Source organism: Amphiura filiformis, chromosome 8 (assembly GCF_039555335.1).
Source record: "Amphiura filiformis chromosome 8, Afil_fr2py, whole genome shotgun sequence".
In the NCBI taxonomy this organism is placed as follows: domain Eukaryota; kingdom Metazoa; phylum Echinodermata; class Ophiuroidea; order Amphilepidida; family Amphiuridae; genus Amphiura; species Amphiura filiformis.
In genome coordinates, this window is record NC_092635.1 from 15,580,292 (window position 1) to 15,601,287 (window position 20,996).

General features: G+C 37.3%; 1 protein-coding gene across 1 annotated transcript in view; it reads right to left on the bottom strand.

Moving 5' to 3' along the window:
- Positions 1-20,996, bottom strand: part of LOC140158686 (calcium/calmodulin-dependent protein kinase type II delta chain-like) — a 127,553-nt gene that overhangs the window by 54,155 nt on the left and 52,402 nt on the right. Inside the window, exon 3 of the mRNA XM_072181869.1 lies at positions 20,470-20,529. Within this exon, the coding sequence (XP_072037970.1) occupies positions 20,470-20,529 (60 nt within the window). The remainder of the gene's footprint in view (positions 1-20,469; positions 20,530-20,996) is intronic.

The following is a 20,996-nucleotide window of genomic DNA, read 5'->3' on the forward strand; positions in this document are numbered from 1 at the left end:
AAAAAAAAGGAAATCAGCTAAAATGAGGAAAAGTTTCAGGTCTGAATCTATCATTCTTTTCAATGGATCTCATTTTATTGTAGTTTCAGACATAAAAAAAAGCTACAATCAGCATAAAATATATATTATGATCAGCTCGTGATAGGTGGGAATTGTTTGTTTTTTATTACCGCGCAATTTAATTAAGTCCGATCTTACGTTTGTGTAAATTCACAAAAGCACATGTACGGATCATGCAATCCGCAAAGCGTGCCTTGCGTAGGTGCTTCCATCAAATGCATGTATGCTATTCTATATCAATCCACGACATATGAGTCCTACATATTATGAGCTGATCATACTCATAGTATATTTAGCACAGTTGCTCAAAACAATTCAATACATGGCTTACCAATAGCATGAATTGATACAAGTCTGTCATGAATTTGAAGTACATACTCTGCCTGTATCCCCCACTTCTGCACCTCTTCATCTTTCAATGTTGGAGGGTCTCACAAACCTGTTTCCAAAATTGAATAGACCCAACCAACCAGGACAGACACTTCTCAAATGACAAGAGGGACAGGTCTCTAGATCGATTCCATACCCATTCATACCTACCACATGTTTTATTGTATCATTATGTGCAATTCCCCATGGAGGCCTTCTGGAGGACAGAATTGTATTTAAACGATGATGAGTCTGTCATGAGTGACGTCATATTGCATACACTCTATTGGGGGGAGTGGGGGGTAGAGGTTCAACAAAAGTCAGTCAGTGTGCCAACATTTTTTCCATGATTGTAAAAATGTCTGTGATATATCTTTTACTCATTGAGTAGTGTATTCCAATTTGCTAATACATTTGTATATCCTAGACACTATGCAACCCTATACGGAGTATTATAGACCAACCTACGAGTGACTGAACAATGTCAGCTTCTTGAATTTGTTATCCCAAAGCCCTGGACAGAATCCCATTGCCCGGCCCCATTGATTGTGTTATAATATTACTAAGGGAGGGATGCTTCTGTGCATCCTCGACATACACCTTCTTTTTCAAAATGATAAACAATTTCATATACAAACACTAATATCGTAACAGTAACTTGCGGTTACCACCTGTACAAAACACCATCAGGTACTGTGTACTTGAAAAATCATGCATGCCAAGCAGGCGCTGCATGATCTGGTTACCTACATATAGGTTTGCAGTTTAGCTCCATGAAATAGATCAGTCAGTGACGAGAAATTCCCCATAGCAATCGTCTCAAGCCTCCAGGATTGGACTCAAAAGTCTCAGCCAATTTTCTCTCATTACTTAAGACTACAGAATGTTATTTCATAACAGGGAGCTATTACCAAGGTGAAACTTACTGGCATTTATTCCATTTTCATGATCAGCTCACATTAAGCGTTGCTACGCAACTAAATGTATTCCAGATTAAGGCAACTACTACATTTTCCCAATCATGATGATTTGATGCGCACAAGTGACTGACTGTTAAGGGATTCCCCATTTGTTTTCCATTTCTAGTATTGTTATACAGACCATCTAGGGATAAACAAGCTCAAATATGCTAATTTATTTGATACATGAGGCCCTAAATTCAAACGATAAAAGATAAAAGCCGAGTGAGCACAGCAGATGATGATGATAATGACAATGACCCCAGCTTCCTCAACTGTGTGCAAATATATAATGCAGTGTTACACTAAATATGTAAAAACAATATACATCTGCTACGTGACAGAGGTCAACTAATTGGGTTGGATGCTGTTGCTGTATTTAAAATATTATTGCGCAGTATTGATTTTATGGAATAGGTATTCAGAGATGCATACAAATTTACGCAAAGATGTATGAATTAAACCTATGGTTATTGCAGTAAACAACATGTGGCCTACTGATTAGGATACTCGCACACGACGACGTGCAAGGTGCAAGAGGTCCAGGGTTCATTTCCTGGCAGTGGCAACCGCCAGGGATTTAGACTAGTGAAAAAGTCTGAATTTAATTGGCAGCATCTGTAAGACAAATATATACTTCAACTTTAACTTCACACACATAACACTGATAATGTTTGGACAGAAACTCACAAATTCCATAGCCAAGAATATGCATATCCTTCTCTTACCAATGTATATAATATATGAGATTAATAACAACACTATCCTCCTTCCTCATCATCTTCCTCATCACCATCTTCCTCCTTTCCTCCTCCTCCTCATCATCATTACTATCACTATCATTGTATGGCCATCATCAATCATCACCATCACGCTGCTATCACCATCACTCCTCTACCCTCAGCAATGTGATCACCATACTATCAACACCATGACATGACACAATGATTACAATTAAATATACTAAACACTGCAATAAGCTAATAAATACCAGTATGATTCCACAAGAAACTAGCAGGTTGATGGATTCAGTTCAAGCAATAGAGCATTATCATAGCTTGACATTTAACTGTTAACAACAGTGTCACTGTTCTAAGTCTAATCATAAAATATTCAGACCTTCCATCACAGGACACCCAATACTGCCAGAAAATGAATACATGTACATGGGAGAGAGTGAGAGAGAGAGAGAGCAAACCCACTAGGGTCGATGACTTCTTCATCCTGTTTGGTTGGGCATTTCTTAGTATATCCCCAGTCTTCTAAGACATTGATAGCATAGAGGAAATGGAATAATTAGGCAGGTTTGCCAAAAATGTTCACTCCATTTTGTGGGTGCGACACTTGCATGATAACGTCATTCTGCAAACACCTTTATTTGAAAAGGCATTTTGCACAGAATCTGTTTCTTTATTGCAAAATTAAATTACTAAATATTTGCATGGGTTCTATGAGAGAAAACTTGGATGTCACAAGCAATGACATGAAAAAAATGTACTGATTTGCAGAGAATCTTCAACAGTAAGACAAGTGCACCAAGCGAGCGTTTGTATTGTTTTATGACTCAACCACTCTAAGTTGAACATATAATTAAAGCAGATTGTTAGGAGGCACAAGTAGGAGTAACAATGCCTTTAAAAGGCTTTGAACAGCATTGTCCTTTCAAAATAGGTTATTGGCTGAAATTAGGTTATTGGCCTACAGAAATAAAACTGTACCGAGCTCTCAAGTTGAATAACCTGAACATAACCGCATTGTTACTGCTAAGCAAATTCAGCTGATATACAAACAGATAAAATGAGATTCAAGTTACCAAATCTGGACTACTAAACTGTAGCCTAAATATGTCCATACAGAACCATGTTAAGGTAGGGTTACGCTTTGGATGCGGGTTACAATTGCATGTGCTGTATTGGACAGTTGCCTTACATTTTCCATCAAATACACCTGTAATCCAATGATTTTTAAACTAGCAAAGAAACAATACACTGGTCATATGTGCAGTGTGAAGGGGTGTGTTTGTGAGCATTATGACTAAATCATAATGATCCTTCACATAAAGCTACCTACACATAGAATGCTGCTATCTACATGGGTCATTATGTGTGGTAGGTATGTTTGTGACCATTGTGACTAACTCATTGTGACTAACTCATAATGGTTCATCACATAAAACTACCTATACATAGAATGCTGCTATCTACATGGGTCATATGTGTGGTAGGTATGTTTGTGACCATTGTGACTAACTCATTGTGACTAATTCATAATGGTCCATCACATAAAGCTACCTATACATAGAATGCTGCTACTTCCATGGGTCATATGTGTGGTGTGTGTGTGGATGTTTGTGACCATTGCGACTATAATGGTCCATCACATAAAGCGAGCTACCTATATGTAGCTTGCTGCTATCTACTGCTGATAGCTAGGAGCTAGTACTCACTGTGCAGCTGTGATACAAACTACTCCTCAATTATCAATTACTTCACAAGTTTATAGTAGCCACTGGTAATCCAATATGCTATATAAGCCATGTTGATACTCTTAACTGTTCACATGCTTTTTTCACCTACAGAATTATAATCATTTTCATTTGGATGGAGTATCGTGAAAGTTATAACCCCAAAAGGGAACTTCTGAAAATTAATTTAGTTGAACTTCACTTACTTATACTTGCATATTGGTGACACATGAAAGCATCTTATGCACAGGCCAGTCAAAGACTGTTAGAGAGTCTAATCTTTAAAATCTTAAGGTCCCTGAAGAGTGCAACCTCGGATATAAATTACAAAGATTCTTCTCCAGATAAAAATCCTCAGAAAATGAAAGACATTCAACCAGAGTTATGCTGATGTAACAGTATCAGTCAAATATGAAATCAACAAAATTCTATGACAATGACAGGTTATAGAATGTTGATAACCAATCAACTTGAAAGGGGCAGTGTCACTTAAAGAGCAAATGTGCTGCTGCCCCTTTCCAACCAAAATTGAAGAAAAAACAAAGATATAATTGTACTTTATGGCATGTACATTTTCCCTCAAAAATATTAGCTTTTTTCATACAAATTGACAACTTCCTTTCCGAGCATGGTGGCGCACCGGTCAAATCATAATGACTATGAGGGGTAGCTCGAGGTGTGGGTTTGAATCCCTGCAGAGCCAACGTGTTGTGCACTTGAGCAAGGCACTTTACCTCACTTGCTTCACTCCACCCAGGTGTGATGTTAAGGAATTACAATCTAAACACTGCAAAATGATTGTGATGTATCTCAGTGGCAATGGAATTAATTGTTGTAGTGTATGGAACCTGACCAAGGTGAGTACACATTGAATAACGAACATAACATATTTTACTTTATTTTATTTTTCTCCAAAACCAAAAGGGAATTCGTCCCGAACAGAAACCCTGGCATTGCCCCAAACTCTACACACATATCCACATGAAACTGATGATATAGGGAATGTATGAAAACTCTTAACTGTGTTAACAGTTTACATATCATCTTACTAATCACCTATGTCACATGCATGTAGGCTGATGTAGGCCAAATTCAAAAGCTGGTCACTGCACAATCTAATTTGCTTCACACACTGGTTGCACCTAACTCACATGACGTCAATACCCCAAAATAACAACATTGAGATGTGTATGCTTCCTTTTTGGTGCTAGTACACAAATATAGGTTAATGGAGTGCAATGCGGGGTGACATGGTGAACAAAGACACTACTACTGAATGAATGAAGATGACAATAATTAACTGACACAATTGTCCTTACCAACCAGCTGCAATTAATAAATGTTTAATCACAACTTGAATTGATGCTATAGTACCTGCCACTTGAAAATAAAAGTGGATAATACAGCATTGCGTCTCCGGAAACAAGTTTACAGATAAATTAAGCAACAGTATGATACATGTAATATGTATATTATGTGGGAGGGAGATAATGGCAGAGCAAAGAACATTTGCTGTCAGTGCAGACAGAGGTCCCTGATTCAATCTTAAGGTCATGGGTTTGGTTACATAATTTGACCATTTCGGTTGTTCCCAAATCCTTTGCAAATGATATCAAAATTATGTCATCGATGCCAATTCTCAAAATTGTGTTCTCAAAACTGCATCATGACACTTGTATGCAATGCCACTATACATGCTTTGGAACATGCACTGTAGCTTTGAGAAAGCACACCGGCATTGATAACATAGTTTTACAAAGGATTTTAGGATTACCATTACAGTAATGGTCAATTTTACAGGCAACATTTAAAACTCCTTATTATTTTTGACATGTTCATATCGTGATATCGTGTTGCATATCAATGGACATCAATGTTTACGTTCTAACAAATGTTTGATGATGTAAATCGATAATATGTTACGTAGAATATCAGGTAGAAATAGATTATCAATTTTACGTCATCAAATATTCATTAGAACTGGAAATAGAATTGGAATAGATTAAATAATGAATATCCTACATCCACTGAAAAGTCTGTAGGGTCCTTAATAGCCATTTTCATATGTGAACTATTGCAATAATATTCCATCAGATCTGTCTTTGCATCCATTGCATGATATAACCCCCAAGATATCACTGCCATGACCTATTTCCATGCCATTGCCCAAGTGCAAATTACAAATTTACATTCAGATCTTGTGAGCACACCTGAAAAATTGTTACTCAATATGGGTAGTGTAACTAAGTATGCTTATATTGGGGTCAATGAGCTAGTTATCCATGCTTGTATAGCTTTCCATACCCCATCAATTAGCGTATTTCAAATACTTAATTCACATTTTCCCCATACAAACCTGCATCACTGTTATTTTTTAGAAGCGCTTCAGTTTCTTTAATTTTATTTTTGAAATGTGTTGATTAATTATGATGTGCCTCTATATCATATTTCCTTTAATAAGGAACACAGTGCTGCAAATCAATCTCTCTACACATTGATATACCCACACAGTTACCTTTAACACTATGGTGCAGTGAGACAAATGATGCAGATCATCTTGCCTGCCAATGCAAAGCTAACCAACCCCAATGCTTTGTGGTCATAAGCATTTCCCATCAACTACTACATTGACCACTGCCATATTCAAGGTCTTTATTAAAATGCTGATGCCAAAAATATCTTCATCCTGATAAACATATTAAAACTAATTCAGATTCAAATAATAAGCTGCCTGTATGTATAATCTTGCACAACAATATAAACTTATGAGACAACAATATTAAGTCATCAATAATGCCCAAAGACATAACCAATACCACAAGATGCTTCAGGACACCACCAAAATTTAGTGCGAAAGTTACAGCATAATGTGAACCTTATGAACGAAAAATTGATACGTTACGTTCACACCAATATAGAACAAATATGCACAATTTATGCACATGTATGAAAACCAGGGTTCCCAGGGTCCCATGTACAGCTGCAACCCACTCACCCACATCTAGGCATACCCAGATAAATAGTACCTTGGGCTTCTTGCCACTTTTCATATACTGACATAGCTGTGGTTATTAAACTATAACCCTTTGGTTATCGGTCTCACCTATCTCAACTTGAGATCTAGACATCATATAATATTTGTCATGATTTGCATATATTTGCATCCTGTATCGCTTGTAAATATCTATGAACACCTTCGATGTGTTTTTTTCTTTTTGATGTAGTTCACGTGAGAACTGTCATGCTTTGAATACATAGCTCTTTGGCCATATAAAATTAATGTTTTTGTTCTTGTCCAGATGATTTCAATTGATGAAATGAAGATCTGCAGTTATCTGATCTTTGCTTGCAATGTCCTTGACCTTGAAATGGTGACCTCATTTGACTTTTAACCTTTAAACATGGTTAAAGTTCGATTCAGACTTCACATCACCACACCATGCGATGCTTTTTTAAAATCTCAGCATTGCGCTAGGAAATTAAAATGTACATTTCAATTTCATCGTGCGATGCTGCAATGTTTTAAAAGCATGTGGGGTCTGCATCTTCTTTTTTGGTCATTCTGGCTCACATTTCCATTTTTATAGCATCACATCGCACTGTGATGTGGAGTCTGAATCGGACTTAACATATCACTTGTCACAAAGCCATGTGTTAATGCTTCATGTAGAAGTAAAACCTGAAATTTGAGCAATTGTAGTCTTAACCAAAAAGCTGTCAACTTTTGGATGCATGCACGGATGATACCATAAATTTTTTCTTTGATGTTTGTGCATCACTCACAGAGGGAAGAATATTGTACCTCCATACTGTTTTGTAATGTGCTCAACAAATTTTTTAATATTATATTGAAGTAGACGCATGTTTGTAAACAGTATGCATTAATTTGTTAATATTGTTTGCTAAGTGCAATGAAGTACACAAAATATCATGTTTTTTGGCTTTACTGAAAAATACATATGGAGCCGCATGCATTTCCTACAGTGTTACACATGTAGAGTCCAAGTTCTCCTGTTTTGAGTTTTTATTCTTTGTTGAATATATAATTTGCGACTCTACAGTGAGCCTATGAATATGCATTCGGTCAGCGCAAAAGAAACTATCATGGACTTCGCCATTTATCAGTTGCTTTACAATAGCACAACTATGATAATTGTACTACTGGTTGCAGTCCTGTCCAGAGTCAAATATGAAGTCCTATTGGTTGTAACTAAATCCCTACTTGCACATACCCTAAAATAATAAAAGATATATGGTCAATGTTATTCTTTTGATTTTCAAATCATGGCACCATTGAAGCTTGTTGACATCATACTTGTCTCAACAAAATGCTAGAATTGCATTAATTTGTTCGGTTTGGCTCAAGGCCACTATACATGTAGATAAAGTCAACCCTGCATGAAGATTGGATTTTTTTCTTTCATATTGCTTGTTCGCCACAGCTAGGTCTTCAGCCACAGTGTTATTGCCCTCCGAGTTCAGTATCTCACAGCAGATGACTGTAAGCTTGCGTTCATGTGAACATATGTGCAGTTCAATGAGTCAAATGAATAGCAAATAGTCTCACTACATCGCTGTTATCTTGATTTCATAGATGCTGATCATGAATATATTTTACTCTGTGTCACGGATCACAAGATTTTTGTAAGTAAGAATCAATGGCTTAATGCAATCCTTGAGTTTTTTGCACATTTTGTATAACAACCTCCCCATGGTTATACGGGGCAAAAATCATTGAAGTAGGTTGTAACTAATGTTTGCAGTGCTAGATCCAAGTAGTGCTTGCCTAATCTTGTTGATTTTACCTTATGTTTTATACTCCCAAAACGTTGGTTGTTCTGTCATTTTTCACCTGAATTTTAACTAAAAATGTGAAATAATGTGGTGGGTAATATGCTCCCAGAACATTCGTTTGTGTAATTATACTTCAATAGTAAAATTATCTCTTTGATGGATGTTGGGCTGAAATGACCCCTGATATCCCCAACTTTTCTACTTTTACTGAAACATAGATGACATCATAGTTTGTTCTGTGTCAATATTACTTCATTACATTAAAAGCACACTCAGCTCAAATAGTTGGAGCACAGATCCAAGTTCTGTGTCAATATTACTTCATTACATTAAAAGCTCATTCAGCTCAAATAGTTGGAGCACAGATCCAAGTTCTGTGTCAATATTACTTCATTACATTAAAAGCTCATTCAGCTCAAATAGTTGGAGCACAGATCCAAGTTCTGTGTCAATATTACTTCATTACATTAAAAGCTCATTCAGCTCAAATAGTTGGAGCACAGATCCAAGTTCTGTGTCAATATTACTTCATTACATTAAAAGCACACTCAGCTCAAATAGTTGGAGCACAGATCCAAGTTCTGTGTCAATATTACTTCATTACATTAAAAGCTCATTCAGCTCAAATAGTTGGAGCACAGATCCAAGTTCTGTGTCAATATTACTTCATTACATTACAAGCTCATTCAGCTCAAATAGTTGGAGCACAGATCCAAGTTCTGTGTCAATATTACTTCATTACATTACAAGCTCATTCAGCTCAAATAGTTGGAGCACAGATCCAAGTTCTGTGTCAATATTACTTCATTACATTACAAGCTCATTCAGCTCAAATAGGTGGAGCACAGATCCAAGTTTGTCTTATCCTGGCACCACCCACATTTCCCCAGGCCCTCCTTCCCTCCCGCCCTCCCGCCCTCCTTCCCTCCATATAACCTGTTAAAGCCCACACTTCACCATCACATCTCTATAGGGGAAAGTTGAACAACCTAAAAACTAAGGATGGCAATACAGAAGCCAACCTGTTGTTGGATGGATGGAAGAAGTGGTATATTATCTTGTCAACCTAATAGAGGCCGTCAGCGTGACGTCATATGCCGCCATCTTGTGGGTACACGCTGTGATGGTCGTTCGATCTCCATGCGTGAGCAGCAACTCACCGCGTTGAGGCGCGATAACAGCTGCGTGGCAAGCTGCGCCCTGTGCGTAGTGTCCGACGCATGAACACACAGATCATTTGTACCCACAAGATGGCGAAAGGCTGACGGCCTCTATTGGATCTAGGTTGCCCGTTAATTATCTAATAAGCAAGCACACCGGCCTGGCCTGGTTATGGCCTTAATGACCGCATGTCCAGTCATCATGTAATACGCACACTATGCAAACAATCACTGCTATGGATATTCTAAAGAGTATTTTATTGATTACTTAGTAATCACCACTCCTACATGAAATTGATTTTTAACAGGTTCTGCTTGAAAAAGAGGATGCTACCTCTGCAACATCTGTCATTGTGTACATTTCCTACCATTCAGTGATGCCAACACAGCAGTTTATGCTGCTGAATTGGGCTACTTGAAGATCACTAGCCATGGCCCACAATATTGGGCTGCAACTTGTCTTAAATTTTGCTAGTAAAAGGCTTCTGAAGTTCCAAAATGTTATAGCAATGCAATTTATGATTCATTATTTATCATTCACCAAGCACTGGAAGTTCATTTGATCCAATGGACCTGCCGCCCAATTGGGTGGTTTCTTTGCTAGTGGATTCATTCAGCAAACCTGTCAAATAGTTGGTTTTGGGTGCTTTTTGGACATATTAAAAATTGGGCTACTTTGAGTTGAGACTTGTTTACCCCAGCCTTATGATCCACCGTGCCTTGGTACTGAATTCTGATGGCAACACTTTTTACCAGTCATTGAGGTCAGGACTTGCAGCCTACACAGTACACCATCCACTCCTCCAGTTCAATAATTGATAGTTAAATACATTTTATTCTAGTGTATTCAAAGTACACAGGCGTGTTAATGACCACTGCTGATATTTAGCCATTCCAATATGAATTGGTAATACAATATAATCTGCTGATTCCATTTCAGTTCTCTGGCTGGTGTCCTTGTGGTTCAGGATGTAGGCTGTTCAGGTATGGTGATAAGAGTACTCTACCTGCCTGATGATCGGAGAGGTTTATAGAGGATCAGGAAATGTCTATGAAATATACTTATCTTATTAATTGCACCGTATGATTGCTGGTTTATACTGTAATATACAGTGTGAATAGTGCCAACCAACATATACTTTTCACATGCTCTAAATTAAATATAAATATAACTAAGGGAACAAACCAAAAGATCAATGGCGTCCTTTAAAGCGTAACTGGTTTTAGTTTTTTCAGCCGACCCCTCTCTCCCTGCCAGAAGCGTAATAATAAAATGTTGAAAATTTTGACATAATAATAATAATGTCACATTTTTTCAGACCAATGTTTTTGTACAAACGTAATCGCGTATTTTTACCCCCTCCCCCATAAACCAAACCAGTTACGTTTATAGGACGTCATCAATCTTTTCGTTTGTTCCCTAAATGAATGAATGCTGGTATTTATATAGCAAGTTTTTAATTTGTTTTAGTGCTTTACATTTATTCCGTCGCCACAGTGGCGTAGTGCCACCCAATCGATTTGAGAAATTAGAAAATCATGTACAAAAATTGCAGAAAAAACGGCTTGTGGCCCTCCATCGGGCCCGGTGCCCTCCAATCATGTTGGTGCCCTAATATCATGGCTCATGCTACGCTACTGCTTTGCCACTAGGGTATATCACATCATGTGGAGCCCTGCCAACAACAATGGTGCAGGTATGACTACTGCTCCATTATACAACTTGGTGGAGTGCAACAAGTGTCTTGCCCAAGGACACACAATTTTGGCTGTAACAGGGTTCGAGCCTACAACCTTGTGATCATGAGTCTTATGCCCTAACTGATAGGCCACCAATATATAACAATGCTCAACACATTGAAATATGATACGATACAATCAAGCACTTTATGGGTTGTTTGTCAGGCAAAAATTCAATTTTCACTCCCCCCTGCCCCCCTCCCATGTTGCACTAAAATGAAATATAAAGGGTGATAGAGAATCCTTTACAGGGGAATGTATCTGGAGCTGAAAATCATGAAAGTACATGTAGGCTATGTGTTCCTCATCCATTCTGACATACCATGACAAAAGGGCACATGTAACCATATTCTATATTGCCATAGTAAAATCCATGTTGCCATGGTGATTTAAAACAAATTGGCATCCATAGAAATAGACAATGTGATTATTCTTTCCATTACCAAGTGACCCTGATATTAAATAAAGCAGCTTCTGACAAATAATTGTTGTTCTTTGTCTTTGCAGTGGTGGCCTAATTGTCATGCTCTCTAAGACTGTGTCCCAGTCTGTCCAAGTGTAGACTTTGGATTATAATGATGTGGGATGACCATCAGTTGTTACACACTCTGGGAACTGTGCAACAAATGAAGCACTCTTTCCAAAATTATGTAAAATTTGGCCCAAAAAATTCCTCAAATTTACTAATTAAGTGTAATACAGAATTGCAAATTCTTTGATCTTGTACATGCCAAATCTATTTCTCCCTGGGCCAAAATCGCAGCAAACCATCTCCTGGGTAAATACTGATGACCATATGCGTAATGATGGGTAATAGTGCTGCAAGTGCATGCAACCTTTCTGCCTTATAACAAGTATTTACCATTTACCTTCCACCATAGTTGATGCAACCCCTGGCTGGGGATGCAACCAAGCAAAACAAGTCAAAATCAATTGTCTCTTTCCATTTTAATATCATTATTGCCCTCTAACAGACTGCAATATGCTGCAAGTCCACCATGATTGGACATGCAGTTTCTGACATGTGTGATTTAACGAGACAGGTTGAGGGAGGGAGGCAGATGTCAACAAATGCAAAATTTGCTGAGGCCAAAATATGCAAGATGGATGGTGTGCAATTTTAACTTGGTGCACTTTGCACACCAAAAATGCACGATATTACCTCCAGAGATGCCATTGACTTATAAATCCAAACCTAAAATCTTTTCACAATTGAATTAAGCCTTCAAAAGGGTCCAAAATGATTCAACAATCACTTTTAAAACACTATTCTGAAAACACACCAAGTCTTCAAATACTGATCTTGCTCATTATTACCACTGAATTAAAAATTATCAACACTGTTGCTTGAACATATATCTTGATATTTTTTTCTTGATACTGGGCCTCCAGCTCATCAGGGCTTAAAAAACATTAAGGCCGCAAGCCTGGCAGGGCTGAGGCCGGAGACCTCCATAGCAAGGACTTGCAACTACCTGTGTGGTGTGCAATTACAATCCACTAGCCTAAGTGTCCTTGCTATCTCTTGTATAACTGACAAATTCAACTCAAACCAACCTACCTTGAACTTCACCATCCAGATGACAATTCTAATCTATTTTGATCTTACTTTGTTTCAAAACCATAAAAATACTCAAAATTATATTTTTAAAAACTAATTTGGACAACATCTAAGAAACCTGCTTTGTCAACTTTTGATATGAAACATCACACACATGAGGCCAGATTGAAATTAAGCAGTATTTTAATCAATTTAATTTTTTCTGTAACACTGGTCTGATTGTGGACACCAAAGTGGGTCAACAAACAAAAATAGCCACTAATACTCGTTATAATTATGATTAAAAATAGGCACAGAAATGCTTTTTTCACCAATGTATGTTCTGTTTACCTGCACCACATATGACTGAGGGGCTGTGCAATAATTATGGGGGGGGGTGTAAAATTTCCAAAATTGTTCCCCCTCTTGGCCTGCCAAAAATTGCTTGCCCCCTCCTCTTGGCCCACCAAAAAATCTTTGCCCCCCCCCCCCTTTTCACATGCCAAATTTTTGGGATCCCAATTTGCAAACCTTTTAAAAATGGTCTCGATATATATGTTGCAAGCGTAGCGAGAAGGAAAATTTGCATATTAAAGCGTTTCCGTACTGTTTTCCGAAGCCTTTTTAGAGCGTTTTATTTAAAAGGCGCCCAATTAATGTGTGCCAAAAATTTCTTTCCCCCCCCCAATTTTACCCTCCCCAGGGCTCATAATTATTGTGCAGCCCCTGACTACAATATGAAATACATTGTGAACATATTGTTTTAAATTCAAATCAATATTAAGAACGGGGAAAAAGTCAAGGTGATCTTTGGATCCTCAAACCACCTCGTCAAAATACAGTGACCCAGCATTCGTAAGTAAAGCTTGTGTCCATAATTGTGCATTTCAATGAAACGGAATAAATTGTGCCACAAGGTCATAAAATGGTCAATTTAATAATCATGAGCGGTCTTAAATGAAAACTGATTAGATGGGAGCTGCTATTGATGATTTGTCCTCATTGAGTCAACAAAAAATCATTGAAAATGAAAAAAAAAAACCCACTCTGATCAGCGATATATATAATTTATCAAAAATAAATTATCGCGATTATTTTTGTAAATATGCTTTTATTTCAAAACACAGCCCGTGACAAATATTTATTTAGAAATTAGTGTGTTTAATATACCATTAAAATGAAACACAGGCATCATTCATTAATAGCAGCTTTATTCTGCGTAATAAAAATGGAAAATTGTGATATTTTGAGCTGGCCCATAATGATCTGCGGGACTATTGCCCATTAGTGTATAATTATGCACACTAGAGTGACAACGCTGCACAGAGTGTGTGCTTGGGAGTGAGAGATAGATGTACAGCAAGACTGTAAGCCAGCTAGATATATCGTTTTGTATGCGCTACATTCAGTCAGACTTGAGCTCAGTCGTGACAGACTGAAAGCTTATACAATAAGTCCTCATCTACATTGCCTTAGCGACGGATGGACCGACCACCATGCACACTCACTCACTAATACCAAATGATGCACACAAGCACGGCAACATCCGTACATATTCAATACTACTCATAGATCAAGCAAGCAAAGCAAATTGCCCAGCCAGCATTGCTCGTCTGGGTTGTATTGGATCACTTCATCTCCCTCTCCATCTTTAGCATACAATTAGAGATAGGTAATGGCTACTTCAGCATAGCAAGCCATTCTCAAATTATTACCTTGTATTACCTGGTATTGAGAGTAGCTATGCTAGCACCAACCAAATGCAGGCCAACCAACACCCAATCTCACCTTGTACCATCACCTTACTGATAGTTCACTGTCCTCCCCTGGGACTGTCATCTTGTATATGCCATATTGACAAACTGGCTTAGTGGGTGTTGGAACATCTCAAAACCAGTACGATAAATAGGACAGTTGATGTAGATTCCTTTAAGCTTGTAGCTTAACACTACGTTTATGCCATTAAGGTAACACAAGGAAACTAACTGCATGTAATACAAAAATACAGATAAGATGTATATATGTCTCCCATATTTTCTCCACTCTTATTCAAAAATGCTTAACCAGTTGACTCTACTGAATGAAATAAACTGATGCAGATTTTGACATTTAATTTGCCAGCTGTGGCTGATAATCTTTTTGACATTAATAATGGAATAGGCCTACCTGTTGCATATCATTAATCTTGACAAACATACATTATGAGTGACAAAATACAATATAACAAGATGTTCCACACATCACTGTCACAACCCTCTACTTGTGACAAAGCGCAACCTTAAAAGAAGAGGTGAGGCTACTTTTATACTCCTGTGCTTAATCGGCCAATGAGATGCTAATAATTTATGTCCTGATTCACTCAACCAATCAAAACTGTTCTTTTCCATTTATACTGTTGTGCATCATCAGCAAAACAATGCATATTATAGAGAGGAGAAATCAGGTCTGAATAATGAAAGACTTACACTTGTAAGTTTGCTTTAGATGATTGCTAACTGTTTGATAGACAAAATCCTATTTGAGCAAAGCAATGAGCCTGGAAACTAACTTAAACAAAGACTGAAGTTCATCGTTTTATAAATATCAAATTTTGTGTTCTTTTCCATTTTCTATGAAGAAACCTAATATTTGCCAAGGGAATTGTTCTGATTTTATTTTTAGAAATGCTATCATAAGGAGTAAGAATACAACATGGCTGCTTGGCAGGAATTTGTGTACAGTAGAGGACCAAAAAAGCAATAAAACCCACACAATTAAATTCTTAAAGGAAAGTAATGCACAATTTTACAGTCAATTTAGGCAATTTTTACCACAGCTCTGTCTTAGCATTTTATTGAAAGAACATGCACAATGGCCACAGGATGTTTCCATGTTCCCCATTTTCCATTCTACTTTTGATTGAGTAAAATGCTTATAGATGTTTTCAATAAACAGAGATTTTGATTGTCGATTATAATTGCAAATTGTTGAAAGTTGAGACAGTAAGTTTAAAATTTGTTTTGTCTATCAAAATCACCTATCAAACCTAAACCTCCATTTTTATGACAATTGGGGTGTGAAATCAATAGGCCTAAGAATATAATGAAACAACTATCACCTTTATCTTCTTGACATAAATGAGCATATTATTACAACCATGATATGTTTTTAATTCTGCAAGAAGCAATTTATTGTTTCATTGTTTGAGTATATTGTGAGTTTGTTGATACAATACGATAAATTTGAGAAATTAAAGAGCAATTCCATTTGAATAGAAATGACAGAAATTTTGCTGAGTAACATAGTGGAATCTAAGATGGAACTGTGATTACAGACAGCAGATGAAGGACAAGCATTGGATGTGTCAATGCAAATAAAGATATAGACATGTTTCCTCTGTTGTTTTGATCCAAGAACACTCAGTTTATCATCATTAAGTTTTAAACAAATTAGTTGACATCCAATCTCAAATTTCATTAATACTTGCTCGAATCTCCATATGATGTCAACCGATAACTGCATTCATCAGAAGGTTCATGCGTGCACGTTTGTTTTTCTCTCACACAAAAATAACTACTTATGGATATGCACATTTTCTAGGAAGTCATCCAGGGAACTTGAAATTTAAATCTCACCATGTCTGATTGAAATCATATCAAAAGTGTAGTGAAATGATGGGTTCCCCTCCACCCAATTCAAGGACTGACACGATACAAGCTGACAGTGGAATAGTTAAGCTCTTCAACGCACCTCATCAAAGAATTTTTTACCATGAATGACAGGACACAAAAGACTAAATTATGGATAGCATTACAGATCTTGTAGGAAATGTTTATGACAAAACATTTCAAAATAGAAAGCTCTTAAATTCATCTCAGTTGTATATGACAACAGCATCTGATGTGTTTAATTTTTAAAATAAGAATAACAGAGTACCTGGTTGTGTACTGGCAAGTGGTTGGCAGGTGTTGCATAGAAATATCACACTTATAAATATGACAACTCACTTCAATATCAATACTTGGGATTACTAAGATTAAAATCCAATATTTCTCTTGTAGATGCTCTAGAAAACAATATTTCTGCAATCTGAGTGAAAATATTGTCATATTTATTGACAAGAGTATTAATAAATCATTGAGTAAAATATTTCTGGTTTTTTTAAAATTTTATTCCAGTCACTATTGCGTTTCACTTAAGTTAAACAAAATTGTAAGTACAAACACATATTACAATCATGTGGAACCCATTTGACAATATCAAAATACATGCACATGTTACAAACTCAAAATTGAATTACGCTAGGCTGAATTGAATTTGAACATTAAATTATATAAATTACAACCCTTGGTTACAACCCCAATCTAATCTATACAAAAAGGAAGATTCAGTCTTAAGGTATATAGGTGACCTAACAATATATGATAACTTAAATGTCGCTCATGCAAATATAAAATGGAGGCATATTTCAATAGAAATGCTCACTTGTATTATGATGATGAATATTGTACAAATGCTATGCGTGTGTGTGCACTGCACACCCAGTCTAAAGCATGTAGTCTCCAGCACACACATGCATTTACATACATATTCTTATTCACTTAACCTGGCACCCACACTGAATCTGGGTAGCTGACTCCCAGGGTTGCTAGCTCGTTTGCATCCATCTACGAGCTTGGCTTAATGCAAAGTCGGCTTTAAATGTAATCGGGGTTTGTTAGCTTTTAGCACATGAATTTAACCAACCTGTAGCATTTCTGGGCTGCATAATGAGGATACTAAACTATCATGGGATGTATTTCTTGTAACAATTCTTAACCTGTAATAGCTGCTGTTGTATTTAAGACATACATGCATGACCTATGACTTGCAGTTCTTCAAATGAGGCCTTTCATGTATTGAAACTCTTACCACTGTAATATTCCCAATTATGTATAATTTAACCTTGATAGCATCTAGCTTACCTCCTAACCCAAAATGTTGTATCTTGAATTGAAACATACAAGGCAGCTATCTATTGCAAGCATTCACCTTGATAGCATCTTGCTCACCTCCTAACCCAAAATGTTGTATCTGGAATTGAACTATACAAGGCAGCTATCTATTGCAGCCCACCTTATGACAGAACATGACACGTTGAAACAGTTCTCATTTATATTTAAATGCATCACTTCTCGCTGTTCTCTCTTTCCCTATCATGTCATATAACTAGCTTTCACATGCATGTCATTAGATTTGTGTGAGCTATAACAAGATAGTATTTCTCAAAGTGGGTACTCTAAAAAATGCTTGATTTGCTTTGAGTAAATTATTATTGTTGTGCTTTTTTTCATGATCTTTCCTTTTTAACAGTTAGCAGGCTGCAAGAAACACATGAATAAGGAATTCTATTGCTTGTAAAACATTTCATTTCCAGACAATTGTAAAACCATTTAAAGAGGGTGGAATAATAAAGTGCCTTCTATCCTTGCACCAAATCGCAGACACCTCGTCAACATTGAACTAAATCTAAGTAAGCATGTGAAGACTGCTCCTAACCCTACTGGACTATGCAGCAGCATCTTGGTTGAAGCACTAATTTGACTACAGGTGTGTCCAAAGCTTTTAATGAATTTAACATGTGCTGGTGAGGAAATGTGGTGCCTCCTTGTAAGTGCAGCTCACGACCGGTCTTGCTATCCGAGTATCCTTTACATAAATTGATTCTTTGTTTCCATACGACAGACAAATAATGTTATTCCAATGTCCCACAGGCCAGCATTGATAACAGTGTCTGCCTAGCTGGCTGCCTACCTACCTGCTTGCCTGGGCCAGCATTCAACATGTAGTCAAGGTTTCATGAATATTTACTGTATCAGAAACAACCCAAGGAATACTGAAAGATGCATGGAGACTGGAGAGAGACAGAGAGAGCTGGATTTGGCTTTTCTGTTTTCCTATTAAACATGGAGGGTTTTAACCATGTTAACAGTGTTCTTGTGCATACTCAATTAGCCTGCAAAGACATTAACACAATAATCTACACCAAGACATATTAATACAATGTTAGCTTCTAATGTATGAGAAATGTGCATCCAGTGTTAACTTGGGGTATCATTAAGGTACAGTTTTCTGATTATACTTTGTAATCTAAATATTCACCAACAAACAGACACATCTTTTACACCCTTTTGAGAATGACACATCATATACCGAATAAAAACACAGCTCTTGGTGGCTTATCAATAATCTATTCAGAACTTGAGATTTTTTTCTTCAGGATACCAAGGACTGGTGCTAACAGAGAACTCTATATTGATGGTATCAAATTTGCAACTCACCTGGAACCAGGAGAACCGGGACTCGACCACCATCTAAATACAGGCATGGACCAAAAATTGGTGGTATTCGGTTTCCCTCGGAATGTGAATGAGGGATTTGTGGTCATGCAAGCGCGACATGGATAATGGGCGATATGAGAGACGCACTTGATGCAACCTGCAACCTGCATGAGTACCAAGGCGCTGCAGATGAGGCGCAGAATTGTTTTTTTCGTCTCGCACACTCCGCACCCCCAATTTTCTCCGTATAGGAAGTGGCGGTATAGGGAGTCCTGGTTCTCTTTCTCTAATTCTGTGGGACAAGCCTCAAAATAACTTTTCTAAATGTAGTTTGAAACAGTATGAGGTACGATATCTTATCGTTAAAAAGTTGCAATGCGATTTTGCACCCTGCTTTGAAAGTTGTATCGCATCAGGCAAATTATGGAATGCAAATTGCGATTTGGTTAATTCAAGGTCCAAGTAGTAATAACATAGATAGTACAAATTGCAGGTATGATTGTCCCTGGTGTGTGAAGGTGCAAACCCAATCTATACTCTGTACCTGATGTCAGGGCGTTTACACAGTTGCGCCAGAACGTGTCGGCAAACCGCTCTGCAGGATTAGCTTAGCGCACATTAATGAGTATTTCTTTTTGCATTGGCCTTGATAACTCCCTTCCTAAGTTGCCTACAGACAAAATGGCAAATGAATGAACACAACAATTCGCAAAATGGCGAGCTTAATATATAATGATCAAACCAATCAAGAGAAATATCAACCAATCAGGATTGAGTTGGATTCACTCCGTGTCACAGTTTCAGCAAGCGTTCTTCACACTCTGTTCATTCATTTGCCATTCTTAAGGGCTACTGGCCAGTATACGGTCCAATGTTTTTCGCGCATGCATTTTTCACTGTATTTTCTGTTCTCCGTTCTTAATGTTTTTTCTCGGCAGCACATTTTTGCTGCAGCAGAAAAACAGTGCAACAGCAAAATGCTGCAAATATACCAACCTCAAGCTCTAAGAAAAACAAAGTGGGCTGACTCATCTCTAGAGACCACCCTATTGTATCCAAATTCCCACATGCAAGCTATACTTACCTATGTTAGGGTGTTGTAATTTTCGACATATCCGTGCCTCTCTTTCCAATTTTTGAAAATCTGTAGGTAAGACAAAACGAAAGAAACGATTACATGACACACATTCTTACTTCAAACTTTTTAACTGGGAAACAGGATTGTCAAACATCAGATGCACCTGAAAAGTTCTGAATAATTTGGACCATTTGGCATCTCTAAGTGCAAATCACAGATCTTTACAACATGCTCAATTAAAGCTTTTGTTTAACCTTGTTGGATGTTGTAATTCAATGACCACTCGACCTAATAGCTCCTAATGAAACTAGCAATCTCCCACAATTATTATACACACTAAGGTACATCACAATAATTATAATTCAACTAGACATGCAGCTGCAGCCAAGGTGCATCTTATATCATATATGTATACTGTGATGATATCCCCCTATTAGTACAATTCCTTATTACACCTGGGTAGAGTGAGGCAGACACATCACATGTAGCTAATTTATGTACTGTCAGTATATAAATTACCGATTATGTAAATG